The sequence below is a fragment of the Saccopteryx bilineata genome, chromosome 8, assembly GCF_036850765.1.
Source record: "Saccopteryx bilineata isolate mSacBil1 chromosome 8, mSacBil1_pri_phased_curated, whole genome shotgun sequence".
Classification (NCBI taxonomy): domain Eukaryota; kingdom Metazoa; phylum Chordata; class Mammalia; order Chiroptera; family Emballonuridae; genus Saccopteryx; species Saccopteryx bilineata.
Genome location: NC_089497.1, coordinates 70526136 through 70543490, shown reverse-complemented (window position 1 = coordinate 70543490; position 17355 = coordinate 70526136). Strand labels below are relative to the sequence as shown.

The 17355-nt window shown below is 40.1% G+C and overlaps 1 protein-coding gene across 5 annotated transcripts in view; it reads left to right on the top strand.

Moving 5' to 3' along the window:
• Window positions 1–5611, top strand: part of KLHL24 (kelch like family member 24) — a 47256-nt gene extending 41645 nt beyond the window's left edge. For all 5 annotated transcript variants that reach the window (XM_066241929.1, XM_066241932.1, XM_066241931.1 and 2 more), the window contains one exon: window positions 2215–5611. In XM_066241929.1, coding sequence (XP_066098026.1) covers window positions 2215–2415 — 201 coding nt within the window. In that variant the 3' untranslated portion in view covers window positions 2416–5611. The remainder of the gene's footprint in view (window positions 1–2214) is intronic.
• Window positions 5612–17355: the final 11744 nt, after the last annotated feature.

Sequence of the window (17355 nt, the reverse complement as noted above, 5' to 3'; positions counted from 1 at the left end):
CAGGTTTCAGGTGCCCACTTCTGCAGCACAGCTCTCCACACCGTACTGTGTGTTCACCCCTTACCAAGTCAAGTCTTCTTCCACCACCGTTTATCCCTACATTACCCTCCGCCTTACTGCCCCCTGGCATCACCACCTGTGTTCGGGGTCCGTCAGTTCTTTTCTGTCCTCTTTTGTTTGGTCCCTCAACCTCCCTCGCTCAGCCCCTCTGCCCCTCATAGCTGTCAGTCTGCTCTCTGTGTATGAGTCTGTTAAACATTTTTGCATTTTAACTTTCATCAAAAACATTCTTTAAAAAATTTTTTAAGTCAATGATGATTCTTTTTATCTTTCTTCAGTAGACCGAGTATTTAAAGTGTCACAGGATAATAAATGAAATCTGATTCTTTTTCTTTAATGTTGTTTTGTTTTTGTTTTTGTATTTTTCTGAAGTTGGAAATGGGGAGACAGAGAGACAGACTCCCACATGCGCCCGACCGGGATCCACCCGGCATGCCCACCAGGGGGCGATGCTCTGCCCATCTGGGGCGTTGCTCTGTTGCAACCAGAGCCATTCTAGCACCTGAGGCAGAGGCCACAGAGCCATCCCCAGCACTCGGGCCAACTTTGCTCCAGTGGGGCCGTGGTTGCCGGAGGGGAAGAGAGACACAGAGAGGAAGGAGAGGGGGAAGGGTGGAGAAGCAGATGGGCGCTTCTCCTGTGTGCCCTGGCCGGGAATCGAACCCAGGACTCCTGCACGCCAGGCCGACACTGAGCCAACCGGCCAGGGCTCTTTAATGTTTTTAAGCATAAGCACTGTACAAAATAATAAGAAGAGAGTTATGGGGTTTTTTATAATACTACGATTGTGTTTCATTTTAATCTTGAAAAATAACTTCATGTTCTGATGTTATTTTTCTTACTAGCTGCCATTACTCTTGTAATACTTATATAGTAAAATAAATTCTATATCTGTAATAAGTAATTCTCCAATATAAAAGGATAACTGTTTCAGGGTTGCTTGCTTCATTTAATTCTGAGCATTATTATCTGAAATGATGTTAATAATAAGATCCTATGACTATATAGTTTAAGAATCATCATCAAAGTGACTGTAAGATTTAATTGTGTGGGGTATTTTGTACCTGAAAACTAAGGATGTTGTTATTGTTTGTTTTATTGAGAACTTTTAGAATTTGTGGAAAGAGCTTTTTGTACTTTAGGTGAAAAATGTTATAGTTTGATATATAGTTGCTACAATTCATGGTTTAGGTATTCTAGATAAAAGTTTGTCATTCACTACTGATAATCAAGGAAGTCATGCTGGGTATATATGAACTCTGATATAGGCATTTTTAAGTACTCATTAATTTTAGACCCAAGGATACTACCCTCTATCATATAAGTATACCAAGGTTTTATTTTTTTCTGTAAGAGTAGAATTTATATATTTGTGACAGATTTGGTCAAGTAAAAAATGTTTATTGCTCTCATTGGTAGAATCCATCTCGTTGTTTAAGTGGAAACAGGATAGCTAATATGCAATAACTTTCTCAATTAAAGTAAGTGTAAATAGAAGAATCTTTGATCTGCAGCATAACCAGTTTATGCAATAGTGAGAATTTTAGTATAATTTCTTTCTTTGAAGAAGCACTCTTCAAAGAATATTTGTTTTATATAATTATTATTGACAGAGATGAGGACAGTTTAGCTAAGAATTCTATTATGTGGAAAAGTAACTGTAAAATGTTATTGGGAATTTCTGTGTCTCAGCCAAGGCCCCTAATAACAGTGCTTTGTTAATTTAATTATAATTCTTTGTTATTAATTTAACTTGTGGGTAATTCTATATAATGAATAATGTTCCTAATCTTTGGTCATAATATAGCCACTCTCAATAATAAAGGACCTTCCTGTAACAAGCAGGCCAAGCTCTTCACAGATATTTTCTTTCATTATCATTAAGTTAAAACATTTCTCTCAGTCCCCTATCCTCGCTTCACCTCCTCCCACACAACTTGGCCCCAATTACTGACATATATTCTGTCTTAACACTTACTTCACCCATGCAAAATGAGCACTCACACACAGAGCAGGACTTCGGCATAAGGGAACTTATTTCATGTGTTCTTTTATTGGCTATGGTAAAGCATGTCGTCTTTTACTTTTCGGCTTGCTGCCAAATCTCTTACCTTCAACAGTTAATTTTTGTTTGTTTTTTATTTGGTGAAACAGGAAAACTGTGGTATGTCTGTGTGTAATGGTAAAATATATATCCTGGGAGGAAGGCGAGAAAACGGAGAAGCCACAGACACTATTCTCTGTTACGACCCTGCAACAAGCATCATCACAGGGGTAGCTGCAATGCCCCGGCCCGTGTCCTACCATGGCTGTGTGACTATTCACAGATACAATGAGAAATGCTATAAACTCTAAAGCCAGGACACTTCACCCAAGAAGCCACACCAATCCAAGATGAGAGATCTTAAAAGCTCCTACGTGGGAACCTGGCATATCTCCTTTGTGCCATATGCACAAAAAGTAAAAATAATAACAGTGGTGCCTTTCTACCCAAAGTATCAATCTTTCAAACTGTAATAAAGCCTTCTTGTCATTGGAAAAGAAAAAGGTTTTGGTTGTTGTTGAAAGTAATAGTGGTGTTGCTTGGGCTTTGAAAATGTACCTTTGTATGTATTTGTAAGAAACCCATGTGGAATAGGAAATAATGTCTGTCTGTATACCTTTCAGGAATTTGTGAATGGTCTCTTCATTTATGTGTGTTTATCTGCAAGACTGTATATTCCTTATTTTGTCACATATATGTAGAAAATTGCATGTCTTAAGGCTTCATTTAGGTTGAATTACATAATTCTTAGAATACATTCTAAGAAGGAAAAATTTTTAAATTTTTTGTTACTAAAAATATATTATCCAAACTGAATGATTTTATTGAAAGGTTTTCTTTCTATAATTAATGAGAATATGATAATTTGAGTAAAACACTGAATTATTCATTCTTAAAATTGCCATCTTATATTAAACATTTTTGGGAAGAGTTTGGGTAGGAGATAGAAAGGCAGATGCCGTTGAAATAACAGGTTAATTCCTAAAAAAAAATGATTTAAGATCCATTGAAGGAAAAGTGGCTCACTGTGGCTCACATGAATATTTAGGGATTATCTAAATCCTCCAAGGAACCTCCTTTTCGTGACCCTGGCAAAGGAGTTGAAATACATTTTTGCAATATTTTCTTGTGAAAAACAGGGACAGATTTTCTCCCTAGCCCAGTAGGGTTTGACCTCATTAATATGGTGCTGTGGATGAAGACTTCTTTCCTGGTTAAACTACTTCATGTGAACAGCTAAAAATCCTGGGAGCCTTTAAGGGAAAAACCAGGGACCACCTAGCTCAGTGGGTCTGTTTTTCTTTTAAAATTAACTGTCTAAATAAACTAACAGTGATAGTCTTCAAGAAATCTTTCATTTGATACCATAGTGTAAAATTCGATCAATATTCTCAAGCTTCTATACCACAAATTGCCTTTGTCTAGGTTTTTCAACTCCAGTTTATAAAGCTTACTAGTTTTCAGAGGTGAATTTAAAAGTTCTAAGACAAACGGAATAGCAGGAACTACAGCATAAGTGGCTGTTCTTACTGGGTGGACTGACCATTTATTTACATTGTGGGGATGTTCTAGGTAGCCTGCTGTATTTCAGCTTCCCAGGCACTGTGTCCTCTCATTATAATTAATATACTCCTTGTCACATGTGATTATAGTGTCACCACTGTAGTAATCAAAACCTTAATGTTAATAAACTATATTTTTTATCCTAGAATGATAACAGATTTCAAATAAACTATTCAGCATCAACTTGAATGCTTAGCCGGAATCTGAATTCTAAGGAAAACTCTAAAAAACTTAGAAATTTTTAGGGAACTTTTACTTTTCAAATTATAATTTTTAATGATATATACCTTCTTATGGTAATTATCAGAGCAATTAAAATTATTTCATGTCATTTTTAGTGCAAAGACAATTATATGTACAATTAGGATACTTGTTTTAGTTTTTGAGTAAACATCTACTTTTGCATTGTACCTTTTATGTAGGTAATGGAATCTGTTTAGTTCAGAAATTCCTTGCAGTAAATGAGATAATACATGAGAAGAGTGTCAATGCTAAGGATTATACAAGTGATATTTGTTATTTCCTGTTTATTTGTAAGATCTTGCCCATTCATAAATACAGACATTTCACATAAAAAGTATCTTCTCAAGGTAACTTGTATTCTAGTACTTTTGTCTATTGTAAAAGTATATTAACTGTTGTATCTTGTTATTATTTTTAATGTCCATGTGTTCGTATAATAATTTGAAATGAAATTCAATAGAAAAGGATTTGTTTAAACATAGACCTTATGCCAGTAGTTTAATTTTTTTCTCTACATAATTTAAAACTGCATAAATAAAGTAGGCCACCAAGAAATTAGCTTGACTAGTAAGAAATTAACTATTTTTAAAGTTACCAAAATATTTTAATTTTCTTTAATTATTTATCTTCCTTTACTGGTTTTTGGTAAATAATGGTGTTAGCATTGATAAGATAAAAAAAATTAGGATAGAATTGCTATATCAAAAGGGATATATCAACCAAACTGGTGTCAGAATATATTCATACTGTCATCACATAGTTGACAGATTTTCTTTTGATAGGTAATGCTCATATAAGCCTTTGGGTTTGTATGTATGCATTCACATGTGTATATATGTAGATACTTACTATGGTTATGTGCACACGTATATGCAAACACCAAGAAATGTATCAGTTGTAATGATCAGAAAAAAAGCACATAAGTTAACATATTAATTGACCTTATTAAGTTCAGTTTCAGAAGGTTTTTTATTTGGTCATTTCTAGAATACTTTTTTACATATGAGAGTACATGATGAATATTAGCATGATGACTTATATACAGTCAGAATCTGTATAACACATATAGTTTTGCAAGATCATAAAACATAAAAATTGGAGGTGGAGATGTGTTTGCTAAACCCACTCAGTGGGAAAGGGAATGGAAGGGTATGTTTTGTGGATTAACAGAGAAGTAATTTGTTTTTTCATGAACTTAAATCTTTTCCATGTGTTTCTATGTGTGAGTGAACGATAAAGTGGTCTGGTTTTTACCACAGAAGACCTTCCTTTTCTACTCGAATCTTCCCACTGACTTTACTGCACAGGTAGGAAATGTTTGCCTATTGGGTTTTAAGTAACTTTTTTTTTTCTGGATGACTGAAATGTAGGTATTTACTCCATTTAAACCAAGTGTTAAGAAAAATGCTGTAAATACTCAGGGAGGGTATTAAGTTATCATTTTTGCTTATTGGGGGGTGGGGGTTGAAGTGCCATAATTAACCTTAATGATTCTAGAGTAAATTTAATTTGATAAAGGGACTTCACACGGTGGTGGTTGAACATTCATTCTTTTATATTTAGAAAGATGAAAATGTTTTGTGGACTAATACATTTTCTCCTGGTGAATATGAATTGTTTATGTATCTCTGCTGTCAAATACCTTTTCTGAAACTCAGGAAAGACAAAGGTTCAATTATACTACTTTTGTCAACATGCAAACCAGGTGTGCTTTGTTTTTTTCCTGTTGTCTGGAGATGGCAATAGATTTGTTTTCATTGCTGTGAGAACCTACCCATAAAAGGAGAGGGGTTGAATTGTTTGTGTGCCTGTTGTGTCTTGAGATTTGTATGTGGAAGAAGACATCTACTCCTGACTATTGTCAAAGAGGAAAGATTGCTATTTCCGTGGTGCCAGGTGATGAGATAGTGCTTACAAAAGGCTTCCTGTGGACTGCCTTTATTTCAGTAAACTCAAGACATCAGTTAACCTCAGCATAATTTTGGCCTTATTAGAATTTGTTGTGCATTATTTAAAAAGCCAGGTTTACATCACCTCATCCCATTATTCTTTTTAGTTAAATACTTATATTCACCATACCATATAGCCAGGATGGGCCAATTTGGTTGACCTTTAAAACACTAGGTTTTTGCTAGGTAACTCTACGTATTGTCATCTCTGATGCTAGGCACCAGAAACCACTTGAGCCAGGAGTGTGAACTGATTATTCCGGAGACATTCTCAGCATACTCCAAACATTTTTAAATGTTTTACATTTGTGTTATTGCCTAGGTAATAAGTTCACTTAGTGATGATCATCATAAACAATTTTTTTAAACAGCAATAGTCATAATTTATTTTATCTGTTGTTCCAAAGAAGAATTTTTAATATTTTAAAGGTAACGTCATCTGAATCTGTGCCTTAGGTTCGCTAGTGCTATTCCAACATTTTCAATCTAAATAAAACTTTCTTAGAAAAGCTTCATATTTGTTTCCTATAAGTAAATAAACCTCCTAAATTTTTTATCATGTCAGTCCTGGTTAAATTTTTTTTAGAGACAGATTAAGGAAGAGAGACAGAGAGAAGATAGTGAGAAGCATCAACTCATAGTTGCTTCACTTTAGTTGTGCATTGATTGCTTCTCGTATGTGTGTGCCTTGACCGAGGGGTTCAAGCTGAGCCAGTGACCCCCTGTTCAAGCCCAGGTCAATGCTCTGTCCACTGCACCACCACTGGTCAGGCAGTCCTGTTTAAATTTTTTAATTAATTTAACCGCCCAAGTGTGTGGTTGATTGGGCGAATGAGAATGATAAGAAAGGTTGTTGGGTGTTTGAAGTTTTATTATTATTTGGGGGGTGTTGGGGTTTTTTTTGGTTTTGCTACCAAGGTGCTTTAAAGATATTGAGAAAAACATCTGTCTTACACTGACTAACAGCTCTTGTAAACATTTACAATATCTACATCTAATGTCAAAAAAGGAAATCTTATTTTTGTTTCATTACGTACTTTTTTTTTCCTCTACAGACTTTCCAATTAACTTTCTTGGAAAAGTTCTTACTCTTCCCTTTCCCATCACCTCTCCCATGGTTTATATAAATTTTTCTTGAGAGCTTCTGGAGCTATCTGAGACAACACAATTACAGGGTTGAACAAAAGTATAATATGCTTTAGAAGTTGAACAAAAGTATAATATGCTTTAGAATTTGTACAGACCTGTGGTGGCCAAATGTCATCTGCCTTCAATTAGAGGTTCCAGAGTTTTCACAGTGGAAAGAAAAAAAAAAGGCTTTGTATTTCCTTGTTCTCTATTCAGTTGTAGCACGTTGATACTTATATGTTTTGTTTATATAGTACATACTTTATGCATAGTATTTTAAAAAAGATATCTAATAAGATGTCTAACCATTATTACTTGACTATATGGTTGTATTAAATTTTGTCTACCAAAAATATGTAGTTCTGTTTTATTTGAAATATATACAAGTGGTTGTGTGGAAAAGGCACATATTAAATCATAAAGTAACTAGAAGGATAGCTTATATTTTGAAAACCGTGGAGAGTGGGGAAAGACAGGAGCCTCTTATACTTTAAATTTTCTCTTTAAAAAACCACCTGTGTTGCCTGGCCTGTAGTGGCACAAAGCATCACCCAGAAATGAGGTCACCAGTTTGAAGCCCTGGGCTTGCCCAGTCAAGAAACATACAACAAGCAATCTGTGAACTAAAGTGAGGCGACTTATGAGTTGATACTTCTTGCTCCACTCCCTCTCCTCTGTAAAATCTATAAATAAAATCTTTAAAACACACACACACACACACACACCTGTAGGCCTGGCCAGTGGTGCAGTGGATAGAGCACCATCCCAGAGTTCCAGGGTCGCCAGCTTGACTTCAAGGTCACTGGTTCAAGCCCCAGAACAGCACATATGAGAAGCAATCAATAACACAACTAAGTGGAACAAGTTGATGACTCTCAAAAAAAGAAGGGAGGGAGGGAGGAAAGGAAAAGAAAAGAAAGGAAGGGAGGGAAAAATAAAAACCCTGTACTCGTGTATGGAATAACGGGGAAATGGGCTAGCCCTGCTTTATACTTCTCTGCTGTTTATTAACTTAATGGAGGCAGATAATCAAAAGGGTCAGTTTCCTCCTAATTATGTTGGGGTCTTTTTTTTCCTTTTATTAAATTTTGGCGTGACACTGGTTAAAAGTAATACAGGTTTCAGATGCACAATTCTACAACACATCATCTGTACACTGCACTGTGTGGTCACCACCGCAAGTCAAATCTTTTTCCATATGTTGGGCCCTTATAAATTTTCGTGTTTTTATAATATTTGACATCTTTGGGGGAAGTTGCTGGCTGGAGAAGAACTGCCCCTCCCACAACTAGTTAATTTCTAGAGACAGTAAACAACTTGTCAGTGAGCCCACCTTTCATATATAAACCAACTAATCCCTTGTCCACACCCACAACCACCTCTAATTCACACACCAAGCCAGTTTCTCCTGCCCTAAATCATCCTGGGGTAGGTCCCACACAACTAAAAATAGCTCTTAGGCCCCAAAGCCCACCAGAATTATTCAAACTAGCCAACACTAAGCCGTTACCCTGCCCTGCTGTGACTTTCCCTCGGAAACCCAGTAAAGGGCTGGCCTGTGCTCCCCCTCATACCTTCCTGGCTCTTGACTGACACTGCTACTTCCCTGTGGCCTTGCTTGGCACGCCATGCCTTCTGTTTCTAGGGGATCTATGAGTAACAAACTGTTAATGGCATTGACTTCTTGTCAATCACCTTTATTAGTTAAAACTCACATATCACTTGTTCATTTTCATATTGTGATAACATGATTGACACAGAGGTGCTTAATGTTTTAATGAATAAAAACACCAATTCAGTTTTTTGTAGTTATACAACCTGTTCAAAATAGACCTTAAAACAGGACTTTTGAGTCCAAGTTTGATAAACGTAATAAATAGTATAAATGTACTATAAGCAAGAGGAATTGGTCCAAAGGATCAAGGCTTTGACCCCTCATATCTTTTTAGTCAGAGAAAATGTGGTAAACAGAAGCATCTTGTCCAAATGGAAGGAGGGGAGAGATTTTTTTTTTTTAATTAAGTGAGAGGCAGGGAAGCAGAATCCCACATGTGCCCAAACTGGATCCACCCAGCAACCCCTGTCTGGGGCTGCTGCTCCGTTGCTCAGCAACTGAGCTATTTTAGTGCCTATGTCAAGGCAATGGAGCCATCCTCAGCGCCCAAGGCCAACTTGCTCATTTGAGCCATGGCTGCAGGAGGGGAAGACAGAGAGGGGGAGAGAGAGAGAGAGAGAGAGAGAGAGAGAGGAGGGGAGGGGAGGATGGTCACTTCTCTGTGCCTGTGCCCTGACCGGGAATCGAACTCCATACTTCCACACACTAGGCCAATGCTCTACCACTGAGCCAATCAACCAGGGTCTTTTCTTTTTTTGAGAGAATTTTTAAAAATCGTATTAACTCCCCATGTACAGAGGCTGCCAGTCTGCTCTGTGGTCAGGGCACACACAGGAACAGATTCAGGGGGGGGAGTCAGCCAGTTCGCACCAGTTCGGTAGAACTGATACCTAATTTTTTGTTGAGCTTGGCAAACTGGTTGTTAAAATGACACTTGTAATCAGGGTTCTCTCTGGGGGGGGGGGGCACATGGGCAGCCGCCCAGTGTGGAAATCACAAATTTATACTCCTTACTCATTTTTAACATTCATCTGTGCATTCTAAGCACCCATCGTAGTGTTCATTCCGTCCACAGGTGAAAAACATTTGACGGAACTATGCTTTTAATATTTATTTATTCATTTCGTAAAACTCATTATACCTTTGATGAAATACTACATTTTAACCCCATTGTGTTTGTTACTTCAGTAAACAAACATATAACATACAGAGAAAAAGTGCCAAACAACCAGGGGGTGACAAGCTGTCATTTGTTTCAGCTTTGTGTTACACCCAAAGTTCCCCGAGATATTCTGAGCGTGCTGGTGTTCCCCCCGAACAGTGAGGCCAATAGGAAGCTAGGACACAATGGACGGATAGAAATACAGACTTTAAGGATTATCTTATCGCCAGTGGTGGGATTCAGCTGGTTCTCACCAGTTCAGCAGAACCGATAACTAATTTTTTTAGTTTGGCGAACCAGTTGTTAAAATGGCACTTGTAATCAGGGTTCTCTCTAAGGTATTATTTAATATTTTTTCATTAATATTTTAAAACTTTCTTATAACATAATCTAGTTTTGTATACCTCTTTTATTGTTTTTATTTAAGTATTAAATGCATGGAATAATAAACTATCTTTCGGTATATTGTTTTTTATACTTAAAACAGTCATTAGAGCAGAGGACCTATTGTTAAATTATTTGATTCCCACCAGTGAACTGATTTCAGAGAGAGAGGAAAGGAGAGAGAAATCCCACCACTGAACAGATTGATGTTTCTCTCTCTCTCTCCATTACTCTCTCTCTAAAATCAATCAATCAATAAAATTTTTTAATTGTATTTACTCATATAACATACATACTGCATTCTACTGAGATTTGGTGGGTGATGTGCCAAAGACGGTAAGACTATAGGAGTTTAGTGTCCCCAAGTGGGTAAATAGGAAACAACAGAATGCAATCCTTCTCCAAGAAGCTCTCTAGCATGTTGTGGCAGCCCTGGAAATGAGCCTGACTGATCTTCAAGTACATGGAGCATAACTGGCCAATTAATGCCCCAGCTGCTGGCTTTGGAATCCATCTTGCGTTTGAGCTGAGACCACATCTCCCACCAGCTGCTTCCAGCCAGTGACCTGTGACCAGGTTTTGAGGTCAGAACTGTGTTCAACTGCCAACTTCAGCATTGAACAGGCAGAGATCCTAAGGCACACCACTTCCTGGAAATGGGTTTCTTCTGATGGTGGTTTTGACTCCTGGACTCCCCTTCTGTTTTATAGAGCCTTCATTAGGCAACATGGCAATGTGGGATGCTTCTATCCAACCTTCTTTCCTTTTCTCCTTAATCTATTTTTGGGATCTAATGGGCCTCCCAGCCTTCTCTGTCTCTCTCCTTCCATATTTTCCCTCCCAGAGCCTTTCCTGGAACTTTTTTTTTTTTTTGTATTTTTCTGAGGTTGGAAACGGGGAGGCAGTCAGACAGACTCCCGCATGCGCCCGACCGGGATCCACCCGGCATGCCCACCAGGGGGCGATGCTCTGCCCATCTGGGGCGTCGCTCTGCCACAATTAGAGCCATTCTAGCACCTGAGGCAGAGGCCACACAGCCATCCTCAGCACCCGGGCAAACTTTGCTCCAATGGAGCCTTGGCTGAAGGAGGGGAAGAGCGAGACAGAGAGGAAGAAGAGGGGGAGGGGTGGAGAAGCAGATGGGCTCTTCTCCTGTGTGCCCTGGCCGGGAATCGAACCCGGGACTCCCGCATGCCAGGCCGACGCTCTACCACTGAGCCAACTGGCCAGGGCCTCCTGGAACATTTTTATTAAAATCCTTGAATGTTTGATCTTATCTTGGCATCTGCTGCTCAGAGGACACAGGGCTCGCACATATGGGAACTCAAGAAAAAAAACTTTCACTGGGAATCATTGCCCTAATGATAAAGTTAGCACTGTGGAGCCTTCCATTAAACCTAGCTTTCTGAAAAGTTTTAGTTGTTACACGTAGACTAGGCTTGGTGGCAACATAATGGGAAAATAGGTTTTGAGGTCAGAACTGTGTTCAACTGCCAACTTCAGCATTTAATACCTGTGTGTTTTGGGGGTAAGATATTTAACCTTTCTGCCTGACCAGGCAATGGTGCAGTTGATGGAGCATCATCAATCTGGGATGCTGAGGACCTAGGTTTGAAATCCCAAGGTCATCTGCTTGAGTGCAGGCTCATCTGACTTGAGCATGAGCTCACCAGCTTGAGCACGGGGTCACAGACTTGAGCATGGGATCATACACATGACCCTGTGGTCACTGGCTTGAGCCTACAGGCTCTGCCTTAAAGCCCAAGGTCGCTAGCTTAAGTATGAGGTCACTGGCTTGGCTGAAGCTCCCGGTCAAGGCACCTATGAGAAAGCAATCAATAAACAACTGAAGTGCCGCAACAACAAGTTGATGCTTTTCATCTCTCTCCCTTCCTGTTTTTCCCTGCCTGTCCCTCCCTCCCTCTTTCTCTCTCGAAAAAAAGATACTTAACCTTTTTTTTTTCTTTTTTTTTTTGTATTTTTCTGAAGCTGGAAACGGGGAGAGACAGTCAGACTCCCGCATGCACCCGACCGGGATCCACCTGGCACGTCCACCAGGGGGCGACGCTCTGCCACCAGGGGGCGACGCTCTGCCCACCATGGGGCGATGCTCTGCCCCTCCGGGGCGTCGCTCTGTTGCGACCAGAGCCACTCCAGCACCTGGGGCAGAGGCCAAGGAGCCATCCCCAGCGCCCAGGCCATCTTTGCTCCAATGGAGCCTTGCTGCGGGAGGGGAAGAGAGAGACAGAAAGGAAGGAGAGGGGGAGGGGTGGAGAAGCAGATGGCGCTTCTCCTGTGTGCCCTGGCCAGGAATCGAACCCGGGACCTCTACACGCCAGGCCGATGCTCTACCACTGAACCAACCGGCCAGGGCGATATTTAACCTTTTTGAGCTTCAGTTTCCCCTCTCACCACTTAGGCTTGTTGTGGTGATTCAATTAGAATGTAAAAGCACTTGGCACTGGTGCTTAATTAGGATTATAGTCATTAACAGCTTAAAGATTTCATTCATTTATTTGGCAAACATTGGAATTCTTATTTTATTTGATTGATTGATTAGGAAAAGAGAGAGAGAAACATCGATTTGTTGTTCCATTCATGCACCCATGGGTTGATTCCTGTATGGATCCTGACTAGTGATTAAACCCAAAACCTTGGCTTATTGGGAGAATGTTCTAACCAATTGAGCCACCAGGCCAGGGCAAACATTACAATTCTTAATGTGGTCCAGGCAGAATGTTTCCTGCTGGAAGTGCAATAATGAATGTGACTGATGGCAGAAGCAGACACGTGAACAGACAAATTCTAGTGTGATAGAGTAAGTTCAAGGCATTCCAGGTGCCAAGAACTGTGTAAATGGGAATAAAGAATCCCCCCTTTTAGACTAAAGAGATTTTTATGGTCTCCTCTTTCTGATTGTTACCAAGCACTGGGCAAGGTCTGTGGGATTAACACATCAGATGAGACAGGCCCTCCTCCAGAAGCTTTCTGTCAAGAGAGGAAATATTTAACAATCAGGAAAGGGCTGCTTGCTAAGACTTGAAAATCACATTCCACTAATGTCTCAGTTTGTTGCATTTTTCACTTCTGAACTTGTGGCTTCCTTATTCCTACCATTCACAATGTTGTTTATTAGCAAATTTAAGATCTAATAGTCTTGCTTTTTGATTTTGTTACCAGACCAAAGTCTGCATGCCCAGCACTTCAAAAGGCCAAAACTCAAAACGTCAGGGTTTGGAATAAGGAAAGGTTTATTGATGGAGAAGTCACCAACTGAGAAGATGGGAGAAAGATTTAGTGGTGCCTCAAGTCTATCTTGACCACTGAACGAGGCAAAGGGTTTTTAAGGGGGTTAGGGGACACAGGAATGCAGAAGTGCTAGTGGAGCAAGTTTTAATTCAAAGACCTTGGAACTTGGCCATTTATGGTAAAGGGACATTAACACCAGATTTTCCTGGACAATGGACCCTTGGCTTGTGAAAGTGTCCCCATGTTCAAGTTCCGGTTATGTATGTCTTTTAGTTCCAGGGGGGCAGGGGGTAGTGAGGAACTTTGGTTTCTGGTGCAGCTGGAGGTCAAAGTTCTCTCATCCGTTCATGCCCTGGCTGCATGACTTGCACTGTTGGTCTACTGTCTTTGAATACAACTCAGTATCTCATTAAACAGGAGAGGACCAGTTAGAGCTGGTTGTATGGTTATAATTTCTGCCATTATCCTGGGTCATTTTAGCATATAGGACCCATCCCTTTGGTCTAGGCTTGTACTATTTTGACTTCTAGCCAACAGACTTCCACCCCAATTCATTCCAGTAACACACAAGTGCAAAGCCTTAGATCAGTTCATCACTCAGGATTAGATTACTCTTCTTATGACACCTTAGACTCTAATGCCTTGTTGTCTTTTGCCACAGTCCTTTCCTTCTATCTCTCATTCCATGACTTTTTAAAAAACAATCCTCCCTTTTATTGAAATTAATTTTAGAGAGATAGAGAAAGAAAAAGGGAGAGAAAAAGAGAGGCATTCACTTGTTTCACTTAGTTGTACATTCATTGGTTGTTTTCTGTGTGTACCCTGACATAAGGTTGAACCCACAACCTTGGTATTTTGGGACGATGCTCTAACCAACTGAGCTAACTGGCCAGGGCTCCATGATTTTCCTTGTGACCTTATTCAGAGCTCCAATCTTCTAACATCTCTTCATGCAGGCCCCTAGATTACCCAATATCCCTTCACAGGCCCCTAGTTTACCTACATTCCATGATTATAATAGCATTCCAACCCGTAACCAGCATGCAAAATTTCCTCACCCCTTTGACCTCCCATTCTACTTACTCTTCTACTGTTGACATGTGTATCAATACAATTGTTGGCTTTCTATGATCCTTCTCCCAAGCTATTGAGACTGGTAGAAAAAATCAATTAGCTGCAAACTGATACCTCAAAAATTTTGTGATCTACAACCACAACAAGGCAAGATATTCCTGCCAAGCCTTCAATGTATATCTCTCCTTTTCCCTTTCTTCCACAACAACTCACTCACCTTGCCCCTGGAGTACTCCACTGTCTTCTCTTTTGTTCTCAGCAGTTGATCTTGCCTTCTCCTTCAGAGACTTAAAGGACATGATGTAGAATTTCTCTCAATATTTATTTCCTAACCTCTCCCTTCCCCCTGATTTAAGTGTCCCTTCTCCATCTAAACCAGTGGTAGTCACCCTGGTCCCTACCGCCCACTAGTGGGTGTTCCAGCTTTCATGGTGGGCGGTAGCGGAGCAACCAAAGTATAAATAAAAAGATTTAACTATAGTAAGTTGTTCTATAAAGATTTATTCTGCCAAACTTAGCGAAAATCTGACATAAAGTACTTGGTAAGTAATTATTATATGCTTTAACTTGCTGTAACTCTGCTTTATAAATTTTATAAAGTAAAGTTACTTCCCTACTCTATAAATCACCATTACTGTGGAAGCGGTGCGCAGTTAGAAAATTTTACTACTGACAGAGATACAAAAGTGGGTGGTAGGTATAAAAAGGTTGACTACCCCGATCTAAACTCTGAATCATCCTCACCTGGCATGTAGGGACTTCCTTATACCTCCTTCTCTGATTTTCAACCTCTCTCTATGAATGTTTCCCTGTAGCCTCTCCCATCTTTGTTTTTTTTTAATTTAATTAATTTTTTTATTTAGTGAGAGCAGGGAAGGCAGAGACAGACTTCCACATGCACCCAACCCGGATCCACCTAGCAAGACCATTAGGGGGCAATGCTCTGCCCATCTGGGGCCCTTGCTCTGTTGCAACTGAAGCCATTTTTTTAGCACCTGAGGCAGAGGCCATGGAGCCATCCTCAGCACCTGGAGCCAACTTGCTCTAATCAAACCATGGCTACAAGAGGGGAGGAGAAGAGAGAGATCAATAGAGAGAAAGAAGCGAGATGGGGATGGGTGGAGAAGCAGATGGGCACTTCTCCTGTGCCCTGGCTGAAAATCAAGCCCTGGACATCTATACGCCAGGCTGATGCTCTACCATGAGCCAAATGGCCAGGGCCAATTTTTTAATTTATTGATTTTACAGAAAGAAGAAGGCAGAGAGGGAGAGAGGGAAACATTGATTTGTTGTTCCACTCATTCATGCATTCATTGGTTGATTCCTGCCTGTGCCCTGACCAAAATCAAGCCCCCAACCTTGGGTATCTGAACAATGCTCTAACCAACTGCACTCCCCCACCAGGGCACCTCCCCCATTTTTAAAATACTTCCTGCAGCTTTTAGTTCTCTTCTAATTCCACCCACATTTTTAAAAGTCTTTTCTTTGCCTCACTTTTATTTATTTATTTACTTACTTACTTACTTATTTGAAGGACAGAGAGAGAGAGAAGAAGGGACAGAGATGAGAAGCATCAGCACATAGTTGCAGCACTTTAGTTGTTTATTGATTACTTCTCATGCATGCTTAGATGGGAAGTGGAAATGGGAGTTCAAGCCAGCAATAATGATGGTCCCATGCTCATGCCCGCGACCCCATGCTCAATCTGGCAAGCCTGCACTCAAGCCAGATGAGCTTGTGCTCAAGCTAGCAAGCTTGGGGTTTCAAACCTGAAATCTCAGCGTCCCAGGTCAATGCTCTATCAACTGTGCCACCACCGGTCAGGTTGGCTTACTTCTTTTAACATTGGTTAGGGAGAAGACAAGATGGCGCTGGAGTAGGCGGACGTACCAACATCTACCTCCCAGAACCAAAGTGGATTACAAACTAATTTTAAGAACTATCATCTGGAAAAACCAACTTTGGACTAAACTAAAAGGACTCTTCAACCAAGGAACACTGAAGAAGCCACACTGAGACTGCTTAGTGTATCCCAATGTTCTCTTTACCAAGCCACAGTCGCAGAGCTCCAGGGAAAAGCAACCTGGTCTCATCTCTCCAGGCAGAGGAGAACAGAAGCTCCATATCCACACATGCTGCAGATGGCTTTTCCAGTCTACCTGAATCATTACCAGCTAGAAGCAGCGGTCATTGGGACTTGGACGTGAGCTGCAAAGTATAGAATTGTGACAACAATTCCAGTGCCATGCAAACTTTTCCTGGACGTGGACTTTTCCTGGACTCCTGCTCCTTGTGACAGCTCCTAACAGACTGAACTGGGGTTGGGTTGCATTTTTCAGGGATTTGGCATGGTGTTGGGGCCAACTTGGACTTGGTGAACATGTTAAGGACACTACTCTTTTATGGATTCTTGCTGTACTGGCCAAGAGTTTGCTTAAAGGCTTTAATCACTGTAAAAAAAAATAGAAGACTAGATAAAGAATATGTGGCACATATACACCATGGTATACTATTCAACCATAAGGAATGATGACATCGGATCACTTACAACAAAATGGTGGGATCTTGATAACATTATACGGAGTGAAATAAGTAAATCAGAAAAAAACAAGAACTGCAGGATTCTATACATTGGTGGGACATAAAAACGAGACTAAGAGACATGGACAAGAGTGTGGTGGTTACGGGGGGCAGGGGGAGGGAAGGAGAGAGAGGGGGAGGGGGAGAGGCACAAAGAAAACTAGATAGAAGGTGACGGAGGACAATCTCTCTTTGGGTGATGGGTATTGAATGACAAGATAACCTGGACATGTTTTCTTTGAATATATGTACCCTGATTTATTGATGTCACCCCATTAAAATAAAAATTTATTTATAAAAAAAC